The following is a 24,173-nucleotide window of genomic DNA, read 5'->3' on the forward strand; positions in this document are numbered from 1 at the left end:
TGACAGCAACCTCGGCCAAGGGTCAGCATAGAACTGTCCACGACAGAGCCCCAGGCAAGGCAGCTCTGAGCACAGGCACAGCTCCAGCACGCAGAGACCCCGACAGCTCCAATTCCCCTCCCTTGAACTGGAAGGAACGCCAGCAGAGGCCAGACATGGCGTATGGGGGGCTGGGAGGCAGGCCCAGCCCTGCTCACATCTCCAGCAGGATCTTGTCAATGTCCGGCCGCAGACAAAGCTTGTTCAAGAACCGCTCGAAGATTTCCAAGGAAAACTCGTCAGGCCGGATGGACTCGCTCTAGGGGCCAGGAGTGAAGGGTGAGAACCCAGGGACAGCCAGCCCTCAAAGAGCAGGCGCCCACTGTGACACCCCCCAACCCCGGCCCCTGTCCCCAGCCCCCTCACCCGGTTGAAATTGAGGCCACAGGATTCCAGCGCAGTTTCTACCCGCTTCTTGTCTGCTGAGAACATCTTCAGGATGCTGAGCAGATGGGAGGGGTTAGGGTCAGTGGGGGCAAAGGTCACCAAGGTCAGAGAAGCAGAGAAGGTGCTGAGGGAAAGGGGCGCTCACTTCTTGACCGGGATCCGTCCATCCTGGTTCACCTGCAGTTTCAGCTTCGTGTACCTGGGGACACAGGTAGAAGGGTCACGCCCTGGGAACAGCTACCTGAACCACCCCCTGCCCCCGATGCACCCCCCCAACCCGGCCGCCCCGGGGCAGGCCCAGGGCTCACGCTTTGCGCAAGAAGGTGTTCCGGGAGGCGTTCTGAGCCAGGATGTTCATAGCCAGCTTGAACAGCTCCTCGGACCAGACCTGAGGGGTCAGGATCCGGGGGGAGGGCGTGAGGGGGGCACAGAGGGGCTGGCCCAGCCACAGCCCATGCCCAGAACTAGGTCTGGTGCGCACTAAGTGCTTCAATACCACTCTGTAAGAGGAAGATTAGAAACAGGGGCAGAGGACAGCCTAGTACACAACAGGTGCCTACTAAGTGATGGCTGACTCAGCAAGTGAGGCTGTAGCTCCCCCAGGCCGAGCCATCAATCCCAGCCCACCTTGGCTGTGTCATCCTGCACGGCCATGAAGTTCAAAAACGATGTATTCACCGGGTCTGGCCCGGCCACCACTGTTATCAGCTTCTCCTCCAACCGGGCATCAGGGCCCCCAAAGCCCAACACCTCCCGAATCTTGGGGTCCTGAGTAGGTGAGAGCCAAGGGTGAAGAGGGTTGTCCCCATCCCCCACGGCCTCACTCCCATCCTGAGTCCTGGGCCCCCATCACTCACCTTGGGTAGGCGGGCATAACGGCCTGTCCTCGTGTCCCTGATGGAACTGATGTCCAGTGTGTCCACCTCCTGGGGAAACCAGATGCCAGGGGATGTCTGAGAGGCTACAGGGTGACAGCTGGGAGCCCCCAAGCTCCCCACGCAGGCCAGGGAGTGTCCACCCCCTGCTGGAGCCCCAGCCTCAGCCCCCGCCCTTAGCACTTCCTGTCCAGGGAACCGTGGGAGAGGTCAGGCAGCAGCGGGGCCCCACCCCCATGGGCGGGGGCTGGGGGTGGTTTCGGGGGTCTGGGGTGGGAGCCCTAGACCTCAGCAAGCTGCACCAGCACCCGCCCTCACCATGTTGGGCCCTGTCCAGTACAGGAAGAAGCCACTGGGGTCCACGCGCAGAGTTACCAGGTTCCGACTGGAGGCCTCCTGGGGACGAGACGGACGGCAGGGGTCAGGGTTGGTAAGGGCTGCCGCCCAGGTTTGGTCCCTGGACACCCTGGGGCCATCCCCCCCACCCCACCCCACCCAGTCTTTCTCTCAGTAGTGAAAACGAAGCCTCAAGCCAGCCCACAGGTCCTTTGTGGCTCCCTGCAGTCCTCAGGACAAAGCTGAGGTCCTAGTCCCCTCCCAGCCCCACTGCTCTCTTGCCCTAAGACTCTGTCACATGGACCACTAACTACCCTTTCCCCATCTCCAGTCTTTGCATCACTGTTCCTTTGCGAGGATATTCTCCCTTCCTTCTCTATCCCTGAAACCTGGCCTGCCTCCTTGGGGAGGCCTCCCCAGACCCCAAGCCTGGGCTCAGTTTCCTCATAAGGTCTGAGAGCTCCCTGATGGCTGAAACCCTCACAGCCCCCTTGGGAATATTTATGGAATGAAAGAAGAGGGTTTGGACGCCTGACCCCCATGGTCCTTCTGTGTCCCTCGGGTCCCCATGACGACCAGCCACCCCTTACATCTGCTTCAAAGTCCATTACCCCCCCAACCCTGCGCCCCACTGGAGCCTCACAGCTTCGAGGCTCACCCCACCTTACAGAGCACAGACTAAGTCCCCTCGGAAAGGGACTCACCCTGCCCTCAGGACTAGACAGTGAATTCTGTTCTCACTCAAACAGCCCTGGCTGGCAGGAGGGTAGAAAAGGGCGCACTGGCCCCATTTTCTGAGGAGGGCCACCCCGTGTGACTCAGGACCAGCAGCAGTGGGGGAGGGGGCGGTGTCATCATAGGCTTAGACTCGGCCAGGGCCCAAGTGACCAAGGGGCTCCAGGTAGAACTCTCCTGCCCCAGGCCAAGAGAAGACGCTGCCTCACCTTGGTGCCAGCCCAAGATGCTGCGCACTGGTGGACGATCCTATGGTCGTAACAACAGCTCACCCTCACGCTGCCCCTACTGCTTGCCAGGTTCGGGTCTAAGCACTCAATATCTAGGAGCTCACTTAGTCCTCCTAACAACCTATGAGGTTTGCACTCTTGTTCTTCCCAGCTTACAGGTGAGAAGACTGAGGCACAGAGAGACTACCTAGCTTGCCTAACGTCAAGAAGAGGAGCCAAGATTTCCATGCAGGCAGTATGGCTCCAGAGTCCCAAGGTTTGGGAAGCAGGGAACTAGGACCCCTGCCAGACTCCCAGCTCCTGACCTCAGCCACAACCCCACTGTGGGGCCTGGGATTAGCCTCCCTTCTCCAGACTCAGTTTTCATCTTCTGGAGGATGGGGACTGCACTAGCCCCGCCCATCTCAGCCTTTACTTACAAAGGACAGGAGGTTGATCTGGGGGCAGAGGGGATAGGAGGCTTGGGAACCGTTGGGATGCTTGGGCCTCCCCACCTCACTGTGCTGACACCCATCCTCAGCCCCTCTCTGGGATTACCAACCCTGCCCTGGGCTCAGGGCCCCCCAGGAGTGTGATGAGGGGGTAGTTCTGTGGGTACTGCCTCCAGGGTCTCCCTCTCCCCCTCCTCAGGGGTCTGGTCTTCAAAGGCAGCCCAGGCCCCAGGTTCTCAGGCCCCAAGTCCCTGTCAGCAACCCCCACCCCACCCCCAGGGCCCTCTCCCTGTTCCCACTTCCTTATTTGGGTTTATCACACTGGAAGGAAAAGGAGAAACTTTTCCCTTCAAGCCGGCCTGGGGGGAGGGGTCTCCCCTAGCCCCAGGGGCGCCGGGGCACCCCTCTATGGCACACCTGTTACCTCAGGCCACGCCCCAAGCCCCTCCCCCCAGATCCCACGCCTACCCGCCCCACCCAGCCGGAAAGGAGCCGAGTCTTCCAGGCCTCCGGCCTGTCTGGGAAGGAGCAGCAAGGCAGCTCAGGCAGGCGGGGGGAAAGCCCTGGGGAAGGAGGGGCCCAGGGGGCAGAGGAGGGGGCGGTGTGTAAACGAGGGTGAGGTGCAGGACAGCTCGCAGAGCCGCAGGTGGGAGCAGGGCCTCTGGGAAGCTCCAGGGGCAGGTCAGGTAAAGGGTGGTGGGGAGGGGGAGTCAGGATCTATTGGGGTTCAAAGTCCCGATGCTAAGGAGTGGAGAGCAAAGTTCCCCCGGGGTGGAGGAACTTGGGGGGGTGCACAGTCTCCACTAGGGTGGGTGACTTGGTGCTCCCACCTGAGCAGCGAGCTGGGCTGGGATCCAGAAGCAGGGCAAAGGGGTGCCAGCCAGAATAGGGTGAAAAAGTGATGAATGGAGAAGAATGTTCAGACTAGGGCACTGGGAAGGGTAGGGTCCCAGAGGCACCCACTCAGAATGGGGGTACACTGAACCAGACCGGGGGCTATGGTTCTTGAGCCAGACTGTCCAGTGCCGGGCAGGGGTCTGGGGACCAGGCCAGGGTTGGGGGAACCAGAATTAGACCGGCCGGGAGAGGTGAGAAGGGCCAGAGAAAATTGGGGGGCTGGAATTTATTGGGGTTCGAAATCTCTGGGCCAAGGAATGAATGCCATATTTTCCGTAGATGAGGGAGTGGGGGGTGGGGGACAGAGTCTTCATTACGAGGACGACTGGGGACTCAAGTTTCCGGAGCGCAGCCAGGCTGGGATTGTGGGGGGGGGGCGCGGTGGCCAGGCTAGTCTGGGCTGGGGGTCCCCGGCGGCTGGCGGAGCTGGGGTGAGGGAGTCCCCGGATCTGGGCGGAGCAGGGGGCCCCTGCACTTACCTCGTCCCATTTGATGAACTTACTCCCGCGCCGCAGGGTCTCCACGACGGTGGGCGGCTCCAGCTGCAGCGCGTGGACGCCGGGCCTGGCGCCCGCCATAGCTGGGCCGGGGGCGGGTCGGGGACCCACGGAGCCCCGACGGGGACCCGACGGCGCCGCTGCTCCCTCCGCGCGCTCCCGCGCGGCCCGCTCCGGCCCGGCGGCGTCACCGCCCGCCCGCCCGCCAGTCTGTCCGGGACAGACCAGAGAATCGGCGGGGCCCGGCCGGGGCGGGGCGGGGGCGGGGCCGCAGCGGCACCGCCCCCTCCCCCGGCGTCGGGCCCGCCCGCCCCGCGTCGGCTCCCCCTGGCGGCCGGGGTGGCGACTGCAGCCAGAGGAGGGATGGGGCAGAGGCACGCCCGGACTGGGGCACTTCGCTGGGGGTGGCTCAGCTGAACCCGCTCGGGGTTGGAGGAAGGCGCTTCGGGGCGGGGAGGCTGTTGGGGTGCAGCTGGAGGGACTGCGTGCAGAGGGCGCTGCCGAAGACCGGCCGGGGTCGGCCCGCTAAGGTTTCTGAGGGGCAGGGGCGGGGGGTACTACCGGAGAGCAGGACTTGGGCCTGGGGGCGCAGAGACCTGCCACCCACCCCACTCCTGCAGCACTTAGCTGAGCGCTGGAAAAGACACTCCCACCCCCTCTGTGCCCTCACTTCGCCTCACCCCCTTCTGCAGCAGCTCGGTACCCGCCCTCCCCTCCCTGGGAGCAATTAGCAAGCTAATGGGCCTTCCGCCGGCGGGCGCCCCTCCCCCGTCCCTAGCCCGGGGAGGCCCGGCGCCTGTCGCCTCCTTTGAGGACCCAAGCACCCTGGCTTTCCAGAGCGAGCCCTGGAACAGCGCCCTTCTTGTTCCGCAGACACCCCCCCACAGCTCAACCTGGAGCCTGTCCCTGCGGGGCTCTCGACTGCAAACTGAGAAGGGGACAGCTGGTCGTTTGCCCAGAGGGGTCAGAAGCCTCCTGGGTGTCCACGAACAAGGAGGGTCGAGGAGACGCTCTGCCACTCCTGGCCCACAGCAGGTGTCCTGAAATCTGCTGCATGCCAGGGACGGGAGCGGGGAAGGCGCATGGGCACTGAGATGGGTGGGGGCTGCAGCCCCTCCCGCAGGGCTTGGCTGGGGGGGCTCCTGCCTGGGGGCCCCTGTGGGAGCCCCCCCAATACAGAGACAGTAGCAGCAGCAGGTTTAAAGTAGAACTCATCCAGAGGGGCCAGCCAAGTCACCTAGAAACCCAGAAAGAGATGGAGCTGCTTCTGGGGGAGGAGGGGTCAGTCAAGGAGGAGCCAGCCCTACAGGCCTCTGCCCCAGGCTCTCAGACCCCCACGGGGAGCCCTGCCTGGCACTGGCCATCCTCAAAATCCCCACCATGTTGGGTACCAACTCTAACCTAACAGATCTCCTAGCCTTTGGCTGAGGCCCTGTGGGGTGTGATTATTATCTCTACTTGAGGCGCAGAGGAGGGGAAAGGACTTGCCCAAGGTCACACAGCTTCGTAGGATGATTGCAGCCCTCTGTCTTGAAGGCCAGTTTATGTCCTGCCTTTACTCCGTGCCCTTGAAGAGACAAAGAAAGGGGGACAGGACTTGTGATCCTTGTCCTCTCTCACCAGAGCAACAGAGCCATAGCCCTCAGAGACTCAGGGACTACGAGGTCTCACTGGGCAGTGCCATGCCAGGTAGAGATTGGCCTCTGCTCCCGCTGACTTGGGTCCAAGTCTACCGGCAGAACCTCGTCTCTCTGTGCCTCAGTCACCTTGTCCAGAAGGTGGAGGTTGTCAGAGGATGAAATAGGCAAATGGGTATGAGATGACCCCTAGGTGTAGACAGCTGAATCTCTAAGGAGTGAGAGCAGGCTGTGGGGACAAGGGGAAGGAAGGAGGAAAGGGCATGGATCAGCTCTGGGCCAGGGGGTTAGCAGGGCCTAGAGCCAGGGCCTGAGCTTAGGGGTAGAAGCTCTAGGCAGCAGCTCCTTGGAAAACAGGATGGGAGCCTGTTTCCTGGGCCTGAGCCCCTCCCCCTCTCCCTCCACCCCTCTGTCTCCCGAGGCCAGGGCAACCCCCATTAGAGGGCTTCTTCCTCCTCGGACACTTTCTTGCAGCCTTGGTAATGGTAATAGAGTTTCTCGGCAAGCAGTAAACGGTGGAAGGAAGGCAGCCTTTCCGGCCTCTACCCTTGATTAAGGGAGCGGTCTCAGCCAAGGGACCCTCCCTAGGGCCTCTGCTTTGAGGAGGTGCTGAAAGCAGCCTTAGCTGCCCTCTGGTGGAGGGGGGCCAGGATCCCAAGAGGGGTGGGGCTGGGGAGGCCACAGCCTGAGGCTGGAAGGATGAAGAGCAGCAGCGATGACAGGTTCAGACAGGAGAGCAAGGGCTGGGATATGGTCTTGGAGCACTGACCTCAGCCCTAAACCACCAGAAGTCAGCAGAATCCGCCCCTCTGAAGAGGCTCAGGGCAGGTAAATGACTTGCCCAGGGCCTCGAAGCCTAGGGCAGAGGCAGGATTTGAACCCAGTTCTTCCACTCCAAGGTTCTGTGCTGGGCACCCCAGCCTCCAAGACAGCTGCAGGTCATCATGGCCATCTGCACTAACTGTTCACAGGGTAGGCGGCCATGGGAAGGGACTGGATGGACAGGGGGGTCAGCCCCAGGAATCTGGGAGTGCCCTGGGGGTGGCACAGGAGGTGGAGAGAGGGAGAGTCAGGAAAAGCATCCCTGGCTCTTCCCTGTTCAGCCTAGAGAATCCTCAGGGGACCCCTGAAATTTGGACATGACCGGAGGCCTTCACACCAGCCTTGAGGGGAGGAAGATCATTGCTCAGGGTCACAGCATCTGGGGGGTGCAGAGCTGGGGCTGGTCTTCACCGCCAGTAGGTTTCACTCCCACAAAAAGCTATGGTATATCCTCTCTTGTAACTGTGAGCTCCCCAAGGCCTGAATCAATGCTCCAGTTCAGAAAGAACAGACCCGCCCCAGTGGGGTGAGGTGGGGTGTGGTGGGGAATTTGGATGCGGGTAAGTTGCTTCTCCCATCAGGCCAAGCTCAGAGCCAGAGGCCAGGCTGGGGATGGGGCTCTCTTTGAAAGAGTGGGTCTTGCCTAATCCGCAAGAGCAGGGTCAGCCCTTCCCTGGCCCCCCAGGCTGGCCAAAGGGAGGCTAAGGCCAGAAGGGGGGCTGGAGAGGGAGGAGGTATCAGCCTGTCACCAAGCCACATTAACCTGCCCCCTACCCAGGCCTCCCACCTGGCCTGAATCCCACCACCACCATCACCACACACACCATTCTCAGCCAGCGCCTTCTCATTGTCTATTCTCTGCAGCTACAAGGTAAGCCTACAGTCCTAGGTTTGAGTTTGTCTGCAGCACCAGTTGTGTGACCCTGGGCCAGTGTCAACCTCTCTCTGAACTCCATCTACTGCAGAGGACTTCTCTGGCATCCAGAGAGAGGGTGTCTGTGAGGGGCTGGGACTTAACTGCCTCTCAGACCCTGAGACTGCGCTTGGGACTGCAGAGGGTGAGCCTGCTGTCTGTGGAAACATCCCAAACAGAGCTGCACAGCCTTGTGCGGTGGTATGAGTAGTGATTTTGTGTCAGGGGACCTGGGTACACAAGCCGAGCTCCATCTCTATCTGGCTGTGTGACTTAACCCCTGTGGTTCAGTCCTTGAATCTTCCATGCACTTTCCTATTTAATCTTTGCCACAGCCTTCAGAGGAAATGGATGCACAGAAGAAGCCATTAATTCTTTCATTCGGTCATTTGTTCAACCAGTAGTTATCGAACACCTACTATGAGTCTGACCTAGGTGCTGAGAGTTCAACAAGAGTCAGATAATTTGCGCGACCCATGTGGGTTTGAAGCCCAGCAGGCCCACTCAGCCATGGGCATCAGCAGTAAACAAGGGCCAGACAGGTCTCTGCCTCATGGAGCTCATAGTTGAGAAATGGGAGACACACAATGAACAAGTGAATGAGAGACACTATTTAAAAATATGGAAAATCAAAGCAGGTGCGGGAATGAGACGCACGGTCTGCTTAAGAGAGGTGGGCCAGATTAGGCGCCTGTGAGCTCTGAAGGACAGAGGCGGCCACAGGGCGAGGATCTACCGGAGAGCGAGTGAGGTGCCCTCACGCTGGAACCGACTATGTGGAACCGACCGTAGGAACTCTCATTAGGGTCAGCTGTCATTATTATCTTTATTATCGTGAGTACCGGCTCCCCTACTTCCCAGCTCTTTACGCCTCAGTTTGTACACACAGAGGTTTAGGGGTGCAGAGAACTGCGCCCTGTGGAGACCAGCCCTACAAGGGCGCTCCAAACAAGTTCTGCGCTTCCCGGACCCGGTTCCGCTCCAGGGGAGGGGCGGCCATGGGGGCCGGACCCTGGGAACTACATTTCCCATAATTCCGTCCCCGCCGCCATCTTGGCGGGTGGGCGGTGGCTGCCTGGGGTCTGGCCCTTCAGGCCGCCCGGATCGCTCAGCTCACCCCCAACCTAGGCCTCCATCATGGGGGGCGCGGAACCCCGACGAGTAGGCCGTTCGGTGACCTGGGCAGCGCCTGCCCGCCTTCTCCACTCCTCCACCCCCGGGCGTCCGGCCCACGTGTCCGTCCGCGCGAAGAAGCCTGCTCTTTACCCGCTGGCCAAGGGCCTGAGGACCCAGAAGTCGGGGGCTCCCACGTCGTCTCTTCCTCGGACCTCTGTCCTGTATACAGTGCCCACTCCCCTCCATTCTCAGACGGCCCCTGTTTTTGCTTCAGTTAGGACAGAACACTAGGTTCCCCGCAGGAGCGCAAATCCGGCTACCGGACGCTTAGAACGCCTGGGCTTGGGGCAGGAAGCTTAAAAGGGATAGCGGACAGCTAGGTCCAAACCTCTAAGGACTAGACCCTCTCCTAGCCCCTGCCCGAGGGCGGGGTAGGGGTGAGGGGCCTGCTGCAGGACTGTCCCTTTAAGGGGGTGTGGTCGGGGGGCGGGGGAAGCGATCGAGACAGAGAAAGCGGCTTCGGCTGCGGCGGCTCGGGCGGCGGCCGCGGGGGACAAAGGGCGGGCGGATCGGCGGGGAGGGGGCGGGGCGCGGCCAGGCCAGGCCCGGGGGCTCCGCATGCTGCAGCTGCCCCCGGGCGCCCCCGCCGCCGCCCTCGCAGCGGAGCCGTGCGGAGCCGAGCTCACGAGCTAACCCGAGCCAGCGGCCGGGAGCCAGCCGGCGGGCGTCCCGGAGGCGGCGGCGCAGGGAGGGGCCCGACGCGCGCACGTGGCCCCGGCGGCCGCCATGGCGGACAGCGGCCCCGCAGGGGGCGCGGCGTTGGCGGCTCCGGCCCCTGGACCGGGGAGTGGCGGCCCAGGGCCCCGCGTCTACTTTCAGAGCCCCCCTGGGGCTGCAGGCGAGGGCCCGGGCGGCGCGGACGACGAGGGCCCGGTGAGGCGCCAAGGGAAGGTCACGGTCAAGTACGACCGCAAGGAACTACGGAAGCGCCTCAACCTGGAGGAGTGGATCCTGGAGCAGCTCACTCGCCTCTACGACTGCCAGGTGTGTCCCCCACCCTATGCCGACACCGTAAAATCAGTCCCGATTCGGGCCGCCTGGGAACCCCACCTTGAGCCCGCCTGTCACCCGGAGTCAATGGGCGCTCCGCTTCCGCGCGCTCCCCAGCTCTCCGTACTCCCCGCCCCCAATGTATGCTCTTTCTTGTCTGACCTAAGTCACTCCTTTCTTATTTGCTGCCTTGGACAGGAGACTCGGGGCTTGTCTGGGCTGGCGGGGAAAGGAGATCTACCTATTGCCTGCTAGCCTAGACTAGTTAAAAGGCGCTAGCTAGCCTGGGTGGTGGTGGTACGGGTCTTGCCTATTCTAATGGGCTAACCTGGGGCTCCATCTTGTCATGGGGGGGCAGGCTAGCCCACTCTCTGGGTTCTAGTTCTCCACCCTATGACTCCTTCCTTGATCAAATGGTGACTCAGTCCCCGGGGGGCAGGGTGGAGGAGTGGGCTTGCCCCGTGCTGCCTACCCTAGCGCAGCCCTGGGATGCAGCTGACTCCAGACCGGAGACATGCTTCCTGGGGCGGGGGTGGTGGTGGTGGCAGGCACCCCCTCCCTCAGCAAAGCATGGGCTCTTTGTTTCCCCTTTACCAGGCCTGGGTCCTTCCCACTGACCCCTCACCCTTCACTTCCTCCTCACTCCTGGGAAGCTGTGACAGGTGTTTGGGGGAGGGGAAGGGGCTGTGATGAGTTGGGACAGCTGGCCCCACCTGTGCTCTGGTTGAGATGGGGGGCCCGGAAGTTGGGGAGACACATCTGCAGGGTTCCTAGCCCAGGATCCCCAGCCCTAGCTGTCTGGCACCCAGGGTGCCCAACTGGCAGGGACAGGAAGTTCCCCCCCATTGGGCAGTTTGCCTTGGCACAGGCCTGATCTGTTTTCTCCTCGGAGCAGCTGCCGCTGTCTGCTGGGCAAGAGGGCTGGCTCATCTGCAGTAGGGCAGGGGCCTCAGCCAGAGAGACCCTCTCACACCCTCTCTCCCAACTCAGGCCCTTGTTTCTCCCTCCTCCCCCACCCCCACCCCAGGAAGAGGAGATCCCGGAGCTGGAGATTGACGTGGATGAACTCCTGGACATGGAGAGTGATGATACCCGAGCTGCCAGGGTCAAGGTGAGAGGGGTTGGGGGGCAGCAGGGCCAGGTCAGGGGAGCAGGGAATAGAGGGGTGCCTGGAGGCACTGCTCCGTGGGTAGGCAAGCCTCTGGAGCCAGGCCTTCTTTGGCCTGAGTCAGCCAGCTCTGTGACCTTCCTGGGCTCAGCTTCTGGCTCCATCAAATAGGGCCAGTGGCACTTGCCTAGCTGTTCAGTAGCTGTGGCATCTCCTGTGCCTCAGGGTGGCCCCAGTGCCTTGGAAGAGGGTATAGGTGAACTTTAGGCTCGTGTTCTTGAGACTCATAGTTATACTTTCCCCCCGTGCCCCACTAGGAGCTGCTGGTTGACTGTTACAAACCCACTGAGGTAAGGAGGTGGTTTCCCCGGAGGGTGGGGTGAGGAGCCTGGGGTCCTGTCATCTTGGGTTCTGGTCGCCCTAATGTCCTCCCTCCCTCCAGGCCTTCATCTCTGGCCTGCTGGACAAGATCCGGGGCATGCAGAAGCTGAGCACACCCCAGAAGAAGTAAGGGTCCTCGACCCAGGTGAACGGTGGCTCCCACAGGACAATCGCCCCGCAACCTCGTAGCAACAGCAATACCGGGGGGCCCTGTGGCCAGGCCTGGTGCCATGCGCAGTGCTCCCCGTGCCCCTGGCCCAGGGGCCTCTTCCCTGCCCCCTCAGTTTTCCATTTTTGGGGTTTTTTATTATTATTAAACTGACGGGACTTTTTGTGTTTTTATATTGACTGCGGCGCGGGCCCTTTAATAAAGCTAGGCTATGCCTTTGGTGCAGTTGACAGGCTTGCCTGGCTTCTTTTACGGGGGACACACTGCTCTACAACTGCTGCCAGCTCAGCTTCTCCCCAGGTGACCGCACGCCTTCCTGAGGGCCATGAAGCCATGGCCGTACCCCAGTGCTGGCTCCCAGACCAGGATCTGGAAGTGGCTGGGGAGTTGGGGAGGAGCCGTTGTTGCTGCTGGCAGGCAGGAATACTCCTTTTCCCCTCTGGACAAGGGCCACCAAGTCACCCAGGGCTTGGCCATCATGACCTCCATGCCACTGAGCCTACTAGACCCCAAGGCTCTGCAGCCAGGAAAGGAGAGGGAGGGATGGGGGGAGGATGAGGGAGAGGGAAGGCTGAAGCTGTGGTTTCTAAGTCTCCAGGGCCCACAAACAAACACAGGCTCACTTCGTGGGCTTTAAAGTTTTTTTTCTTTCTTTAAACAGTCTGGTCCCAGATGGGGGCCTCTCCCCCAGCCCTCCCCAGTTTGGCTACAGTTCTGAACGTCGCTCGATTTTGAGCAGCTCCACCTCGAACACCAAGGTTGCACCGCCTGCAGGGGAGAAGTGGGATCAGAATGAGAACCAGGGCCACAGGGAGATGGAATGGGTACAGGAGACGGGGGGCAGGAAGGCTTATTACCTGGAATCTTTGGGGGAGCTCCCCGCTCTCCGTACCCTGCAAAGATGCACAAAGAAAGTGAGCCGTGGCCAGGCAGTGAGGTGTTCTGCAGACAACCAGGCTGAAACCAAGCCTCTGCCCATCCCAGCACAAGGCCAGAAATGGAGAAGGTGTAATGGATTTGGGAGGGGGCTGCTAAAGGTCTTGTAGAGGGCAAAGAGTGGGCACCAGAGCCAAGCGTCCCAAGGGTCTTGCCCTGTCCTCACTGCTGGACACAACTAGACTTGGAAGTGGCATGTATTGAATGGATTGAGTGGAGATCAGTGCAGAGGCTGAACCAGCCTTCACCCTTACGTAGATATAACCCTGAACTCCCTATCCCCATTCAGGAAGGGCCTCTTACCTAGCTCTGATGGGATCACCAGCTTCCGCTTTTCCCCCTCACACATCCTGTAGGACAATACATGTTCAGCATGTGGCAGCACCCAGGCTCCCTGCCCCCACCCCATACCTGGAGCTTGCCTCCCACAGTTCACCTCCTGGACCACAGCCATGGCCCCTCGACTCACCCTAGCAGCCCCTGGTCCCAGCCCTTGATGACCTGGCCCGTGCCCAGGGAGAAGACAAAGGGCTGGTTCTGGGGCAGGCTGCTGTCAAACTCTGTTCCATCTTCCAGCTTACCCTGTGAGACCATGGGAAGGCCAGTGAGGAGGAGGGTCTGCTCTGACACCCCCACCCCCAGGTGCTCTTCCCATCAAGGTGGCAGCCCACAGCACTGGCGGCCATAGTCCTAGAAAGGGACAGAACCTTGGGCAGCTCACAGTACATTGCACTGCTTGCTGGTGCCAACTGGGAGTAGACAGTCAAGAGCAAGATAGGATCATGCAAAGTAGATGAGGAGACTTGCCCAAGGTCACCCACCTTTTGGCAGACACACCTGGCTCCCAAGTCCTTTCTGGTCCCCGGAAGGCCCACCCACCCCCAAAAGCTCCACTTCCTCACCCACCGTGTAGTGCATGTGCAGGACGTCCCCTTTGCGTGATTTGATGGGACAGTGGTCTACCCGTTTCTTGACTCCGATCTGCAGCTTCCGTTTGCCCTCGGCCCCGGCGGCCGTGACCAGGGCGCTCAGGCAGATGGACAATACTGTCAGGACCCAGCTCAGCCTCATGTTTCTGCGGGGACAGACCCCGACCAACCAACCGGGGGAGAGGAACGGGAGGGCATGGAATATGGGCAAGTACCAGGAGGATTCCACCCCACCGTACCTTGCCTGCCCCTGGGGATCCCCTTGTCCCGTGTCACCGCCCCCACCCCCAGGCTCCGCGGCCACACTTACCAGTCCAGTGAGAAGGGGGCTTGCCCGAGGACCCCAGCAGCGGGGGGAGGGGGTCAGGGGAGGCCACAGCAGCCAGGGTCCAGCCCCTTTGCTCACCCCCTGCCCTTCCGTCCCTCCCAGTCCCCAGCTCTGCTCTTCAATTCCCCCCTGTCCCTTTCCGCAAAGTCCAAACCCTATCTGGCTGCGCAGCAGTTGCCCCAACCGGGCGACCCCATTCACGCCACACCCAATTGCCTCCCGCCCAGCAAACCCACACCTCTGCGGCTGCCGCAGGGGGTCGGCCCCGAGGCACCCACACATCGCCGCTGGGTGGCTCCGGGGAGCCCCTGTCCTCCGGGGGTACCCCCCAGGCTGGTCCTGTGCCTCCGCCCGAGGCGCCGCCCCAACTCTGAGCCCTCGGGGGCCTGCGGGGCACCCAGACTGGCCCCGTGTCGGGTGGCCGCCGAGCCCGCTCCACCCACACCACCTCTCCCGGGGGAGTTCTCGGCCTACCGCGTCCCCAGGCACGGCCACCACGGAGACCGCCCCCGCGTGGACGCCCCGGGCCATTACCTGGGCCTACCCCTTCGCTGGGCTCCTTAGCCCCACCCTTTAGAGGGCGTGGTTCCGCCCCCGGCCCTGTAGTCCCGCCCCCGACAGGACTAGACCCCTTTTCCTGAACTGTAGCCGCGCCACTCACCGGCTGAGGCCGCGCCCCCAGTGCCTGGGCTCCTTCCCCCTCGGTCTCCAAACCCGAGGCTCCTCCTTCCGCCTGTTCCAGCTCCTCCTCCAAGGGCCAGCCTCCGTCCCTCACCAGTCCGAGCCCCGCCCCCAGCCCTGGAGCTCCGCCTTCCACTGGCACAAGCTCAGAGGTCCCACCCTTCTCCGTTCCACGTCCCGCCCCGACTCCCGGAGCCCCGCCCCGTGAGGCGTGAGAACCCTCCCCCTGCGGCATCCCCAGACAGCTCTGACCCCAACCCTCAATTCCCTCGTAACCTATCCCTTGTTGACACTCAGAGCCCCGGCCCGCTCCTGCCCCGCCTGATCCAGCCTGCCCCCTTGCACCCCGGCTCCCCACAGCCCGGGCTGTGGCCCCCGCTCACCTCCTCGCCGCGCCCCCGGAGTCAACCCCAGTCCTGCTGCCGTCTCTGCGCAGGCGCGTCATCGTTGCCACCAGACCCGGCCACGCCGCCCGCCCTCATTGGACCGTGCGAAACCCGCGGCCACACGCCCGCCTGGGCGGCCTTCTCTAGCTCCGCCCCCCGCGCCGCCATGTGACTTATGCGTCAGGTCCGGTGGCTCTGTAGTCCGTAAGGTTAGGTGAAAGTGACTTCTGAAAGGGCCGAAGGCACTTCCGGTCGAGGTGAAATTAAGGTCAGGTGGGCGCGGGTTCGCGGCGGGGGTCTTGAGACACCATTTTATGTCGCCCCCAGCCTCTCCTGTTTGCCCCTGAGCCTCTTCAGGATCCACAATCCTCAGTTGCTGTGGAAAGAGCCTGGCTTCAGAGTGAGCCCTGGGTTTGAATCCAGGGTCTGCCACTCATTGACAGGCTATGTGACCTTGAGCAAGTTCCTTGGCCTGGTAACTCGGGCTTGGTAACATCCACCCCGCAGGGCCCCTGGAGGATTGCTGCAAGTGATGTGCACTGCCAGGCCCTGGTCCACGGCGAATGCTCTCTCCCTTTTTTCTCTCCCAGTGTACAGGCCTGCCTCTACGTGCTGCACGATGACCCCTGAATCATGACTGTAATGGTCTGGCTGGGTCCGTTCCCCAACCGGACTTATTTCCAGGCACCACAGCACCCAGGAGTGAACATCTGTCCATTGAAGTAATGAACCTGCAGTTGGGAGGCAGATAAACCTAAGTGGAGTGTTAGGGAGAGAGTCGACCTGAGGTCAAATCCCCAGGTCAGTCAGAGTTTTCGAGCCTACTTCCTCAACTGAAAAAGGGAGACTCTCAACACTCAGAATTGAGGACTAGGCGAGAAGGCACATACGAAGCCGTGTGCACGCTGCGCAGGCTTAAATGGTCTCGGGAGGTGGTAGCTACTGTCCCTAACCCTCATCTGTCTCACTCTAATTGAGCTCTGGCATTTTGGGTGACAGAATAGCTGAGAAAATGACTTGAACGTAGCAATCACTGTCAGGAATTGTCTCTTCTGGTTTAACCCCACTCTTGGCCCAACAAGATCATTACCCCACCCTCTAACACTTCAGAGAAGGCCTCCATTAGGGTAGCTGCTTTGGCTTAACCTCTGCCATGAATGTTCTGTCTCGATGGGGCAAAGCACTGGTGCCCAAGGTTGCCCTTCAGTTCACCCCCTCATCACTCAGACCCAGGGGCACTGAAGGTTACAGGCCGAAAGCTGGCCACTGAGCTTGGGCTGGGTCAGATAAAGGTCAGAGGAGTCCCAAGCAGCGCCTGAGGAGGGGAGCCCAAGGTGCAAGGGAGGCGAGAGTGGAGAAGACCGTGTGGCCGGGGTGAGCGGGGCCCACCGACCACAGACCTCTGGTGCTGCCTCCCTTTCAGGGATGTGGGAGTGAGGTGAGGGCAGACCAGGTGCGTGACCTTCGAGTTAAGCTACCGGGAGCAAAAAGCTGCAAACACAGAGTGTAACCCGGCAGGGAAGATGGGTGTCCTTTCCTATTACGTGACTCTCTTTTTGGAGCCCAAGGGCCCAGACCACAGTAGTCATCGGCTCCCTCCGTGTGCACATGTGGGGACTGAGCCTCAGAAAGAGAGGCCGTGACAACCAAGGTCATTCAGCAGACCTGGGTCCCACCTCAAGCTCACTGGCCCTCTCCTTCCAGAAAGGAACCCTTGTAATGAGCAGAGGGGCAGGGACTCCCCAGGGCCTGCTAGCACAACATGAACGTGAAGGATGCACGATTCTGGCTCTGTGACCTGTTGTGGGGCCTTGGGCCTCATCTCCTCTAAGCTCCATGTCTAGGAGGCAGTGTGACGCAGACATTCATGTCCAAACCAGCCAGCCCGGACAGTGACAAACAGTGACACAGGCAGGGACAGTTCCTTCTATCTCTTTTATCGGGACTGGGGTTCACAGTTCTTGTACTGAAGCCCAACTCTCATTTTTTTGTAGAGGACCAGGGTCTTCTTAGTGAGGGGATGGAGGAGCCAGTTGTAAGATGCTCACTTGCACAAGGTGGTTAAAAACTGAGCCGGGACCCCATTCTCTCCCAAGATGGTACATGACCCCTTGTGCTGCCTCCAGGTCTCTTCATCCAACTCTGTCCACTTTGTTGGACGGCAGCCTCAGAGAGACAAAGGGCAGTTGGAAAGCCCTCTGAGAGGCCCAGGTCCTGGAGGAGCTTCCGCCCAGGTTGAGGTCTTGGGGACTGGACTGTTCTCACCAGGATGCCCTCTTGTTGCCCTCTGGGCAGGCCTGCGAGGCAAGTGGCCCCACCGAGTTTGAAAAGCAATGTATCACCTTCGCAGCTTCCGGCACCTGAAAAAGGAAGGAGGGGTCTGTTCATGCTGGCACAGCTCAGCCCTTGCTCCTCTAGACTCACCCACTTCTTACCTTCTGTGAACCTCATTCTCCCCTAACACTCCTGGGAAGCCCCAGCTGGCCTGGTCCACAGGACGCCACCCCATGGCCCCGCTGTGGAAAGGAGGGGTGGTGAGAAGCAACTTGGACAAGGGTGGACCAGCGTTCCACCACATCCCCTGGCCTCTTGGAGCACATAAGGTGGAACAAACTCTACCACAGGGGTTTCTGGGAAGCCTCAGAGCCTTGCAAACTGGAAGGCTGTCTTTCTCTTTTCTACACCTGGCGATGTCACGTCTTCCAGGACATCTCTAACCTCTCAAAGACAACGTCAGGGGGCCCTCACCACAGGTCTTGACTTGACCTCCTGTGCCCTCATGTCTGACTCCGCATCAGAATGTGAGCCTTGTTTATGCTGACCCCAGTGCCAGCAGGCGCCTGGTCAATAGTTCAGCACACTCAAAGTTTCCCCTTCCCTGGCTCTTCTCCCACCAGCAGGCTCACTGGGACCTGCTCCAGGATGGCACCTTGACGCCACACCCGACTCCTCACCTGCAGGTGTCTGGGTTGAGCTCTAAGCCCCGCCCTTGACAACGGAGGAAGCTGCGGCGTCGGCAGCGGCAGCGGCAGGTCCGGGGGTCAGGGCGCTGGCGGCGCTGGGGGCAGCGTGGGCAGAGGGGCCTGGGGCTGGAGTGGGATGGGTGATGTCAGCTGGGGAGGGTGCTCCGGGGGCAGGGTCCCAGCCCAGAACAGAGCGGGGCTGGGGACGGTGGTGGGGAGTGGAAGCCCTAGGAGGAGAAGCAACATGTCTCGGGTGAGAAGTAAGAGTCTTCCCGGGAGCTGGGGTTGGGGAAGAGCATATAGTCTTGGGGAGCAGAGGAAAAGGGGAGAGGGGGACACGAGTGGGAGGAGAAGGCGGGGGACCACAACTTCCTGACACACTCTTACACCCCCTGCCCCACCCACACATTACATTCTGGGTGCTGGGCCTGGGCTCCAACCCCACCTCAGCAAGAGCCCAAGACTCACCTGTCCAGCTTCACAGCACTCTCTCGTTTTTTTGGTCTGAAAAGTAAGAGAGACAGACAAAGACAAGGAAAAAGAGGATCAGGAAGCCAAGCATCCTACTCTCTTGCCCTAGATCCGAGGCCTACCTGGCTATACTCTTGGAAACCCGGTCCCCGCTGTGGTGTACCACCACACCTAGCACCCCCCAAGCCTTGTCTCTGCGAACTCAGGAGTGGGGCCTGGCTGGCACCTGCATTCACACTGGCTGTGTTCTTCCAGGGACATCTCTCCCAGCTGACTGCTTGGGTACCGGATCATGAGGATCTGTGCTCAGAACAGGGAGAGAGACCGTCAGAGAGAGAGGAAAGGGACGCTCCATGGGCTGGAGAAATGAGAATACCTTGCCCACCAGCCAGGGCTCTGGCCGCCACCCTCTCAGTCCCCAGAACGCCAGCATCCAGCCAGGCACACTCCACCTGCCCCATACCTGCATTCGGACTTGGTGCTGCCCAGTGGGCACACACTCCAGGCCGTCGTCAGGGCAGCAGCCGCCACAGCGCTGCACCGTCACGCAGCTGGGCACCAGTTGCTTGGCCACAGTGCCCATGAGCTCCATGGTCAGGGGCACCACAACCTCCCGCGGCTGGCAGGTGGCACGAGCATACACGTCTATCCATGACACCACTGGGGGCAGATGCGTAAGGGTTAAGTCCCCACTGGGTTTCCTGCAGCTGCTCCCTGGTTCCCCTACCCCTGCGCCCAGAAGCTGTTCTCCTTTGTTCTCGTGTCACAGCCACCCTCCGCTAGCCCCTACTTCTGCCCTCCCAATCTCTCTTCCCTGTCCTGTTCATCCAGAACCCAGGAACCCCCCTGCCTCAATCTCCTCTTCTGTGAAATGGGCAGAATAAGAGTTTGCATCTTACAGAAGAGCGTGATTACACAAGATGAGGAATACAGAGTCTGGAATCAGGACTGGAAGAAAAGATTCTTAGTGCTGGCTAGTAGAAAGTTCCTATTGTTACTATTACCTTTCTTCTGATGACCAGGGGCATCAGGCTGGGAGACCGGGCCCTGCAGGAGAGAAGAAACCTGGACCCAAGGTGCACTCCAGGAAGGGCTAGCCCTGTCGCTGGCCCCAGGGCTCTGCCCTTGCAGTCAGGAGGCTTATTTCCAGACTACTCTGTTCCTGGGGCCACTCTAGCTTTACCTGTCCTCTCCAGGCCACCTGGGACCTGGGACCTGCCCTGTCTACAACCCCCCAGGCACGCTCTGCCGGCAGCGTCGAACCTCCAAGCCTAGGGACCGGGCTTGTTCTCGAGGCCGCAGATCAAGAGGGGGCACAGTGAGCGCCGAACCGCGTCCTGCAGGCACCGAGGCGGCCCCGCCCCCCGGCTGCGCCCTGGGGACGGGGTGGGGCGGGGGAGTGGCCCCGGAGTTGGGCCGGCGGGCGGGCGGGGAGGGACGCCTCCCGGGGGATGCCCAGGCCGGGCTCCCGAGACGCCCCCGTCCAAGGCCCGACCCCGCGGATCCCCGAGAACCCGGCCGCTCCGCGCCTCCCCACTTCCGCCAACCTTGAGAGAGGGCACGGCGGGCGGGCGGGTTGTCGCGGACGCACGTACCTGGGCGGGGGCCAGCTGCAGGAGCGCGGCGAGCAGCAGGCGGCGGAGCAGGGGGCTCATGGTGCCCGCAGGGGCCGCGCGCCGGGGGCGCCCGCATCGCCCTAGCCCGGCGGCGCGGGCGGCGGCGGCAGCCAGAGCCCCATGGCGCGGGCCCGGGAGCGGCGGGCGGGGGCCGGGCGCGGTGGGCGGCTCCTCCGCGGCCCCCTCCCGAGCCCTGGGCGCAGGCAGCGCAGCGCAGCGCAGCGGCGGCGGCGGCCGGAGGAGCCGGGCGGGCGGGCGGCCGGTGGTGGCGGCGGCGGGCGGCGGGGACGGCGGGGACGGCGGGGGGCCGGGCCCGGGCTGGCGGGCGGGCGGCTCATGTGACCCAGACACGCGCTCCCCACCGGGCCGCGGGGCGGGGGCGGGGTGGGGGAGGGGGGGCGAGGCCGCCGGCGGGGCCCGCCCCCTCTACACACACCCCACCTCCTGCCGCAGCAGGGGAAAGGGGACGCACCGCCCAGGGGGCCGGGCTCCCGGGTGGCCGCCGCCAGAGCCCGGAGGGCGGGGCCCGGGCCGGGGGCTCTGGGCCTGTAGGAGCGAGCCAGACAAGAGCTCTGAGAATCACTTTATTGCACGCGTTTTGGGGAGTGGGGTGTCCCAGAAGGGAGCACACCGCAGGCCCCATCCAAGGTGTGCTCTCCAAGGTGAACCGCTCAGGGGCTGGGGCCGGGGGGCACGATCCCGGGGCCTTGAGGAGGCCCGGGTGGTGGCTGCAGCTGCTGCCCCAGCCGTTGCTCCTCCTGGAGCCTGGCTCTGTTGGCCCTGCAGGGGAGAGTACCTGGTGGTCAGGTTGGGATCCTGGAGGGTGGTGCCAGGACAGTGAGGAGAGGGCAGGAAAGAGCTGGGACAGACCTGGCCCGGGCCCGAGTGTCATTGTAGATGGCTGTGATGATCCGATCCTTTTCATCCATGAAGCTACGATGCATCTGCTCCAGCTTCCTGCAAGGGGGTTACAACCGACTCTGGGAATCCCCAATCCCCGCTGTCTCCCAAGTCCCACCCCCCTCTACCCCACTTGAGGGTCTCACAGCTTTACACTTGTGGGGACCTCAGCTAACTGCCTGTGCTAGATGAGGAAAGGGGCACAGAGTAGCTGGTTCTTGTCCAGGGCCTAATGGCGACCCAGGTCCCTGACTGTCCTGAAGGTGGTGACAGCAGCTCTGTCATGGAGGTCCTTCAAGGCGACTAGAAAGGTGTGTTCATCTAACTCCATCACTGAACTAGGCACACTGCTAGCAGTGTGCACCAGCCTTTAGGTGTGTTTGCTATTGAACCTCAGTGGCAATGGCGCGCATGAGAGAGTGGCAGGAAAACAGCAACTGCTAAACAAATGAAGGCAGTTTCTGGCGAGGCCCAGTTCAATGCATTTCCTTCTTGTGCAGGATTCTGGTTGGCTCCAGCACTCTCTGGCAACCAGCACCAAAGATTTAAATCCAAATTATAAAAAACTGAAAATGACATTAGCCCTTAGTGCAGAGCTGCCTTTGCTAAATAAGACGAGACTCTGGAGGAGACCTATTTCATGCAGTTCTTAGCTTGAGAGACACAAGGGTGCAGGCCACAGGGGTGGTATGGATGGATGGCTGACACTGGGCTTCACCCACCCTCCTGCCCTCTGCCCATCACCCTAGGGGGACGCGCACCTGAAGGCAACATAGTGCAGGCCCATGCCTGCAAGCATGATCAGGAGGCAGTACCCCAGCACCCGCCGGTTGTGCTTGTGCTGCTGCTGCCTTGACTCTGGTCCCTGAGGCCTCACTTCATGAAACTGGGCCCAGTATTTTGCATTGGGGGGTGCCCAGGAGCTGCTGGGAGGTAGAAGAAGGGACAGTGTAAAGACGGGGCTCCCCAGGAGACTTGGGGGTGGCAAGCTGGGGGCAGGACTACTGTACCTGTGTGCCTGATGAGCAGACCTGGGATGGGCTGTGGTTCCTGGACACTTTGGGGAAGCTGCTGAGCGGAGCTGGTGGTCATAGCTGCGGCGGCTCTGCTCACGGCTCAGCACTTGGTACGCTTCACTCAGCTCCACAAAGCGGCTGTGCAGAGCTGGGTTCCTGGGGTCCCGGTCAGGGTGCAGCTGGGGTGGGGCAGGACTCCCCTCATCTCCCTTCCCATGACCTGATAATATCCTGATAATATCCACCCACAAGGGCTCATATCATACCCAGAGGCCCTCCTTGGGCAGTGACCCTCACTCTCAGGCCTGCACATCCCTCTAGAAGACCAGAGAGTCAGGAAGCACAAACTCCTGCCCCCTCCCCTTGTTCAAGCCCTCTCCACCTGCTGCCTGGCTCTCATTGGATGCCCTGGTCCCAGCTTTCTCAAGAGCAGGCAGGTCAAGAGAACCAAACCCAGCCCATCAGACAGGACTCCTGGCTCCTGCCCCACAGCCCTTCCTTCCACCCGGCCAGACCTCTCCCCTTGGGGCAGCTCCCCCTCCCTATGAATGCTGAGGGAATGTGCACCAGCCAGAGTGAGCCTCTCAGCTCCATTCCTGAGAATTTGGAGCGGACCCCATCTGGCTCAGACTTCCCTTCCCCCACTCCACTTAAGACCACTGGTACCTCTTTGGACTTGGAGAAGAAAGCTCGTTTAACTTCTTCAGCGCTGGCACCAGGATGCACCCCCAACAGTTCATAGTAGCTACTGGGGCCAGACCTGTGGAGAGAGGCCCAAACCTGCAGGGGCTAAGGAAAACACAGAGGATACCCCTTCCCTGCCCGTCCCAGCCCCGCTGGACCACACCCTTCAACTCAGCATCCAGATGCTGAGGGGGCTGAGGCAGGTGCCAAGGGAGATCTCGAAATCATCCCTCCCTTTTTGAGTGTTCCAGGTAAGGGGCAGATCAGATTGTCTCAAAGTGTAGTTTTCAGACCCCTTGCATCAGAAACGCCTGAAAAGCATGTTTTAAAAAATAGATTCTTGAGGCCCACCTCATTCCTGCAAATCAGGATCTCCAGAGCAGCGCCCAGGAATCTGCAGTTTTGTAAGCTCCCCACACCCCGCCTGGGTTATGCACAGCGATGCTTGACAACCACCTGAGTTGTGGAATGTGCATTGGGTTTGGTTGGGCTCAAATTCCAGATGTGCCACTTAACTCTCTGTATGACCTTGGGGGGTCATCCTTTAATCTCTGATCCTGTGCCCTCAGCAGTGAAGGTGAGGGTAATCTGACAAGCCTGTAAGGCGCCTGACGCAGCGTAAGAGATCACGACTATCCCAGCACCTAGACTATCCCGGCACCTAGCGCAGGGCCTAGAATTGGGCAGGCCAGCCACAAAAACCTACTGAACGACCGGGCCCGGCCCCAGGCGCCCGACTCACCCCTGCCGGGCGGCCGCTGCGAAGAACCGAGTGGGAGGGTTGTGGGGCCACAGCCGGCGCAGGCGCAGGGGCAGCATGAAGGCAGGCGGGCAGCTGGTGAAAGGTCACAAAGAACAGTGGGACGGGAGAAGACTTCAACCACTGCAGCGGGGATGAGGGGTGGGGGTGAGGGGCAGAGGGAAGGGGCCTGGCCCCGTTGAGATGCAAAGGAAAACTGAAGCAGGCCCGGGGGACTCAGGGGCGGGTGGAACCTCCCTGCTTAAGACCAGACCCCAATGTCCTGGCCCTGTCCCCGCCTCTGACCCGGGCGTCTGTACAACCAGCCCCGGACGCCGAGACCCCGCTTCCCACCCTGGGAGCTCGGGGGGCGGGTGCGGGAAGAGCCACACCAAGCCCCGCCCCCCCTTCACTCACAGACCCCCTCGGCGGCCGCCGTTTCCTGCTCCTATTCAGGAGCCGCCTCCACACTCTCATTGGCTTAGACATCCAGACCACGCCCACAGGCCTGAGGGTGCGGAACAGCGGCGAAGCCCCGCCCCCGCACATCCATTGGCCTTTGACGCCTCGGATCCACCCATCGAGACAGCAGCCCGGGGACTTGCAGAAAGGCGCCAGCGCCCACCCGGGGAGGCTGCGGCTGGGGGCCTGACCCTCAGTGAGGCTTTCGGCTCAGCCCCCGTTGCTCTGTTCCCTCGGACATGGCTGTTACTCCACTCTGCAGCGAGACGCGTTTCACAAAGCAGTTTCCACCCCATAATCGGCCTGGAACTTCACCGGAGCCTGGCAAGGGGGCACAGCCCTTAGCTTACAGAGGGGAAAACTGAGGCTGGGCCTTTTTTTCCCCCAAGTCACTTGTCCTGTCTCTCTCAGCCACCCCGGCCCCTCTCTCTGTCTCACG

The 24,173-nt window shown here is 61.6% G+C and overlaps 5 protein-coding genes across 34 annotated transcripts in view; 1 reads left to right on the plus strand and 4 right to left on the minus strand.

Moving 5' to 3' along the window:
- PLCB3 (phospholipase C beta 3) overlaps positions 1–4,644 on the minus strand; it is a 22,740-nt gene extending 18,096 nt beyond the window's left edge. For all 6 annotated transcript variants that reach the window (XR_016393769.1, XR_016393768.1, XR_016393767.1 and 3 more), the window contains exons 1-8: positions 4,410–4,644; positions 1,620–1,697; positions 1,284–1,352; positions 1,054–1,194; positions 735–814; positions 572–625; positions 406–481; positions 198–298 (exon numbers count right to left, since the gene is read on the minus strand). Coding sequence is in view for 3 of the 6 variants with exons in the window: in XM_089914606.1 (XP_089770732.1) it covers positions 198–298; positions 406–481; positions 572–625; positions 735–814; positions 1,054–1,194; positions 1,284–1,352; positions 1,620–1,697; positions 4,410–4,508 (698 nt within the window). In the remaining 3 variants the exon portion in view is untranslated. The remainder of the gene's footprint in view (positions 1–197; positions 299–405; positions 482–571; positions 626–734; positions 815–1,053; positions 1,195–1,283; positions 1,353–1,619; positions 1,698–4,409) is intronic.
- A 4,863-nt stretch (positions 4,645–9,507) lies between these two features.
- On the plus strand, positions 9,508–11,853 carry PPP1R14B (protein phosphatase 1 regulatory inhibitor subunit 14B). Its single transcript, XM_022591639.3, has 4 exons — positions 9,508–9,959; positions 10,993–11,076; positions 11,391–11,423; positions 11,516–11,853. The coding sequence occupies exons 1-4, from the start codon at positions 9,702–9,704 to the stop codon at positions 11,582–11,584; spliced, it is 444 nt and encodes a 147-aa protein (XP_022447347.2). The 5' UTR covers positions 9,508–9,701; the 3' UTR covers positions 11,585–11,853.
- Positions 11,854–12,246: 393 nt separating this feature from the next.
- FKBP2 (FKBP prolyl isomerase 2) lies at positions 12,247–14,982 on the minus strand. Of its 4 annotated transcripts, none has more exons than XM_022591635.3 (6): positions 14,881–14,982; positions 13,466–13,634; positions 13,029–13,141; positions 12,863–12,909; positions 12,481–12,516; positions 12,247–12,391 (listed from the first exon to the last, which is right to left on the minus strand). In XM_022591635.3, the coding sequence occupies exons 1-6, from the start codon at positions 14,940–14,942 to the stop codon at positions 12,330–12,332; spliced, it is 489 nt and encodes a 162-aa protein (XP_022447343.1). In that variant the 5' UTR covers positions 14,943–14,982; the 3' UTR covers positions 12,247–12,329. The 4 variants fall into 4 exon arrangements, with proteins under 4 accessions (XP_022447343.1, XP_022447346.1, XP_022447342.1 ...); XM_022591638.3 differs by lacking the exon at positions 14,881–14,982 and adding an exon at positions 14,478–14,559; XM_022591634.3 differs by lacking the exon at positions 14,881–14,982 and adding an exon at positions 14,055–14,347.
- Positions 14,983–16,780: 1,798 nt separating this feature from the next.
- VEGFB (vascular endothelial growth factor B) lies at positions 16,781–20,341 on the minus strand. 4 transcript variants are annotated; one of them, XM_089914627.1, is made up of 8 exons: positions 19,913–20,341; positions 19,322–19,364; positions 18,781–18,977; positions 18,544–18,617; positions 18,315–18,350; positions 17,838–17,972; positions 17,319–17,399; positions 16,781–17,243 (listed from the first exon to the last, which is right to left on the minus strand). In XM_089914627.1, exons 1-8 carry the CDS (start codon positions 19,970–19,972, stop codon positions 17,222–17,224), a joined length of 648 nt encoding a protein of 215 aa, XP_089770753.1. In that variant the 5' UTR covers positions 19,973–20,341; the 3' UTR covers positions 16,781–17,221. The 4 variants fall into 4 exon arrangements, with proteins under 4 accessions (XP_089770753.1, XP_022447351.1, XP_022447349.1 ...); XM_022591643.3 differs by lacking the exon at positions 17,319–17,399 and having other exon boundaries at positions 16,782–17,243; positions 19,913–20,074; XM_022591641.3 differs by lacking the exon at positions 17,319–17,399 and having other exon boundaries at positions 16,782–17,243; positions 17,838–18,073; positions 19,913–20,074.
- Positions 20,271–24,168, minus strand: DNAJC4 (DnaJ heat shock protein family (Hsp40) member C4). Of its 19 annotated transcripts, none has more exons than XM_089914611.1 (7): positions 23,627–23,856; positions 23,276–23,368; positions 22,516–22,638; positions 21,844–22,028; positions 21,595–21,756; positions 20,804–20,890; positions 20,271–20,713 (listed from the first exon to the last, which is right to left on the minus strand). In XM_089914611.1, the coding sequence occupies exons 1-7, from the start codon at positions 23,819–23,821 to the stop codon at positions 20,605–20,607; spliced, it is 954 nt and encodes a 317-aa protein (XP_089770737.1). In that variant the 5' UTR covers positions 23,822–23,856; the 3' UTR covers positions 20,271–20,604. The 19 variants fall into 19 exon arrangements, with proteins under 19 accessions (XP_089770737.1, XP_089770738.1, XP_089770736.1 ...); XM_089914612.1 differs by having other exon boundaries at positions 20,273–20,713; positions 21,595–21,759; positions 22,516–22,629; positions 23,627–23,851; XM_089914610.1 differs by having other exon boundaries at positions 20,273–20,713; positions 21,595–21,759; positions 23,627–23,851.
- Positions 24,169–24,173: the final 5 nt, after the last annotated feature.

The sequence above is a fragment of the Delphinapterus leucas genome, chromosome 7, assembly GCF_059928025.1.
Source record: "Delphinapterus leucas isolate spDelLeu-1000000601 "Yukka" chromosome 7, BTC_Dleu_Yukka2, whole genome shotgun sequence".
In the NCBI taxonomy this organism is placed as follows: Eukaryota; Metazoa; Chordata; class Mammalia; order Artiodactyla; family Monodontidae; genus Delphinapterus; species Delphinapterus leucas.

What these genes read in the sequence shown, in the direction of transcription:
- VEGFB (XM_089914627.1), bottom strand. Translation starts at nt 19,972, where the DNA reads ATGAGCCCCCTGCTCCGCCGCCTGCTGCTCGCCGCGCTCCTGCAGCTG. An exon ending in AGTGCTGTGAAGCTGGACAG is followed by an intron (nt 17,973 to 18,314) that starts GTGAGTCTTGGG and finishes ATCCCACTCCAG; the next exon opens with CCCCAGGCCCCTCTGCCCAC. An exon ending in CTCAACCCAGACACCTGCAG is followed by an intron (nt 17,400 to 17,837) that starts GTGAGGAGTCGG and finishes TCCTTTCCACAG; the next exon opens with CGGGGCCATGGGGTGGCGTC.
- PPP1R14B (XM_022591639.3), top strand. Translation starts at nt 9,702, where the DNA reads ATGGCGGACAGCGGCCCCGCAGGGGGCGCGGCGTTGGCGGCTCCGGCC. An exon ending in CTCGCCTCTACGACTGCCAG is followed by an intron (nt 9,960 to 10,992) that starts GTGTGTCCCCCA and finishes CCCCCACCCCAG; the next exon opens with GAAGAGGAGATCCCGGAGCT. An exon ending in ACTGTTACAAACCCACTGAG is followed by an intron (nt 11,424 to 11,515) that starts GTAAGGAGGTGG and finishes CCCTCCCTCCAG; the next exon opens with GCCTTCATCTCTGGCCTGCT.
- FKBP2 (XM_022591634.3), bottom strand. Translation starts at nt 14,347, where the DNA reads ATGGCCCGGGGCGTCCACGCGGGGGCGGTCTCCGTGGTGGCCGTGCCT. An exon ending in GGTGATCCCATCAGAGCTAG is followed by an intron (nt 12,517 to 12,862) that starts GTAAGAGGCCCT and finishes GCATCTTTGCAG; the next exon opens with GGTACGGAGAGCGGGGAGCT. An exon ending in AGCTCCCCCAAAGATTCCAG is followed by an intron (nt 12,392 to 12,480) that starts GTAATAAGCCTT and finishes TCTCCCCTGCAG; the next exon opens with GCGGTGCAACCTTGGTGTTC.
- DNAJC4 (XM_089914610.1), bottom strand. Translation starts at nt 23,821, where the DNA reads ATGTGCGGGGGCGGGGCTTCGCCGCTGTTCCGCACCCTCAGGCCTGTG. An exon ending in TCTTCTCCAAGTCCAAAGAG is followed by an intron (nt 22,029 to 22,515) that starts GTACCAGTGGTC and finishes GCCCCACCCCAG; the next exon opens with CTGCACCCTGACCGGGACCC. An exon ending in GACACTCGGGCCCGGGCCAG is followed by an intron (nt 20,714 to 20,803) that starts GTCTGTCCCAGC and finishes TCTCCCCTGCAG; the next exon opens with GGCCAACAGAGCCAGGCTCC.